The 2,076-nt window shown below is 42.2% G+C and overlaps 1 protein-coding gene across 1 annotated transcript; it reads right to left on the bottom strand.

Annotated features, from left to right (window-relative positions):
• Nucleotides 1-274: 274 nt before the first annotated feature.
• On the bottom strand, nucleotides 275-1,626 carry LOC128982458 (uncharacterized; the record flags this gene model as incomplete). The annotated part of the gene is made up of 3 exons (XM_054401420.1): nucleotides 1,328-1,626; nucleotides 969-1,250; nucleotides 275-445 (listed from the first exon to the last, which is right to left on the bottom strand). Coding segments are annotated over exons 1-3 (681 nt in total), but the record flags the coding sequence as incomplete, so codon positions are not given.
• Nucleotides 1,627-2,076: the final 450 nt, after the last annotated feature.

Below are 2,076 nucleotides of genomic sequence, written 5' to 3'. Positions count from 1 at the left end.
GTGCACTTGGAATTGAAAACGCAGTTATAATGTTACAAATATTTATTCTATAAGACACATTACTAATTTATAAAGAATTGAGTGAAGTGTTAAAACTACTGAGCACTACTACTACTACTGAACTACATGCTAAAAACTAATGTTTATAAATAAGCACATTTGGGGAATTCCCCACCATCCCCGTACATTTAACACTATATAATTTAGAGTTTGTGAAAAATTCTAGGTCCTCGTCTGTGAGGAGGCTGGTGAACCTCGAGGGTAAAAATGTCACCCTCTCCTCGCCGGCAGATGTGGTGATGTGTAGTACAATCACCATGGTTCCAAATCTCGTGTTGATTCGTCTAGCAGATTGAATTTTCGCCGGCTCGGTCAGATCTTTGATGGGGACTTTCAAAGGGGAAGAGAGCACCTCGCAAGACGACAGCTTTGTAGAAAGATCCATCTAAAACCATATAATATTGTCGTAATAATATTGTCTGGATAGCCGAGTGCTTATAGTGTTTGCCTTCAAATCTGGAGGTTGCTGGTTCGATCCCTAGTCGATCCCTAAAAACTATGGGAACTATGTAAATATGATAGCAAAGAGGACCCATGCTGTTATTTTTATACTACAAGCTACATTAGTAAACTACAGCAGCGATATTTACCTTGTTGTAGGGGATGTGGAGAGTGTCTACCCCTCGGCAGATGCCTCTGGTTTTATACCGGGGTAGTGGGGAGCGCAAGGGCGGGGCTTAGAAAAATAATTCTTTCCTGCCGAGGACGGCCTTTCTACAGAATGGACACCTAACAATACGATTAGCACAATTTTTACAAAGAGTGTGCCAGCAAGTCATTAATACTATAGTCGGTAGATTTTCAAAACAAATACGACAACTGATTGTTCCTGCAGAGGGTAACTCTTCATTAGAACTGGTATCGCTATCGATATCTCTGGTTCTGTTTATTCGCTCTCCAGTGGAAACTAGTATTGCTTCCAACGAGTCGCGGATGTCTTCCCAAATTGCGGGGGCTATACGGATCATTTCTGGGACATTTGTATCCTCCATAAAGTGGTTAGTTAGCCATAGTGTGTCCTGCAATTCCACTCTGACAGTCTGTACTACTGTCAAGATGTCAATTAGATCGTAACCTTCCGGTCGGCTACCACTCCATCTTTGTAAAAAGTCGGCCAGCCTAAACTCTCGAATTTGTTGACGATCGGCTTCAACTTGGCATGATACACACCGAGCAGCAGACCGTCGCATCTGGAAACATAGGTAAGTGTTTATTGTATGCCTAAATGTATACTTATATGTATTTTCCCCAATCCCGATCTCCTTACCCTAGTTCTTCCTGTTGAGGTTGATGGTTCAGGGTGAGCTCGCATCCATTGTGGAAGGACTCTTGGCACCCCTAAAGATGTTGATGGTTGGGGTTCTTGAGATCTTTGTACAGGGGTCAATGTAGTGTAGACTGGTGGAGGCTGGTCCAAGCTCACGCGTGAATTATTAGCCGCATCCTCGGCTTCCACAAGAGCTCTGTCAATCGGAGATGTACGGTCTTCAGCCATCTAAATAATAACATAGACATGTTGTAAATGCAGCTTAAATGGTGGATAAAAGTTTAACAAAAATCATACAAATAAACCCACCGCTTGGATAACGGATGTAGCTCGCTCGTCACTTAAAAAGGTTGTACTTGTTAAAATATAATTTCTGTCTCTTGTCCTAGGAGGGGATTCTTCCTGAAAAGAAACTCAAATCAGTTTACATTTTAATGTGTGTTTTGTTTAGTACTTTATGTTACTAGTACTTACTCTTGGACGTTTTTCTGGAGCAGCGTCAGAAGAGGACACTAGCATCAGTAGGAAAACACACACGTTGACAGGAGCCATGGCTTTGAGAAGCTTGCACGTGTTTTGTGCTTAAATAGGCACCCTTGTTCTAAATATAAAATCACAAGGGGAGATCCCCCCTTTAGGTACTTTTGACAGGAGGGAGAGAACCCTCCAGGTACTTCCGCCGCGTGGACTATGGAGTACGGACAGTGTTTAGTGAAATTCTGGTACTATCCGATATTCAATAGATTCAT

Source organism: Macrosteles quadrilineatus, unplaced genomic scaffold, assembly GCF_028750875.1.
Source record: "Macrosteles quadrilineatus isolate MER2022 unplaced genomic scaffold, UCM_ALF_1.0 Scaffold_351__1_contigs__length_89706, whole genome shotgun sequence".
NCBI classification, from domain to species: domain Eukaryota; kingdom Metazoa; phylum Arthropoda; class Insecta; order Hemiptera; family Cicadellidae; genus Macrosteles; species Macrosteles quadrilineatus.
Note: the sequence above shows the minus strand (reverse complement) of the source record. Positions and strands in the feature narration are given on the sequence as shown.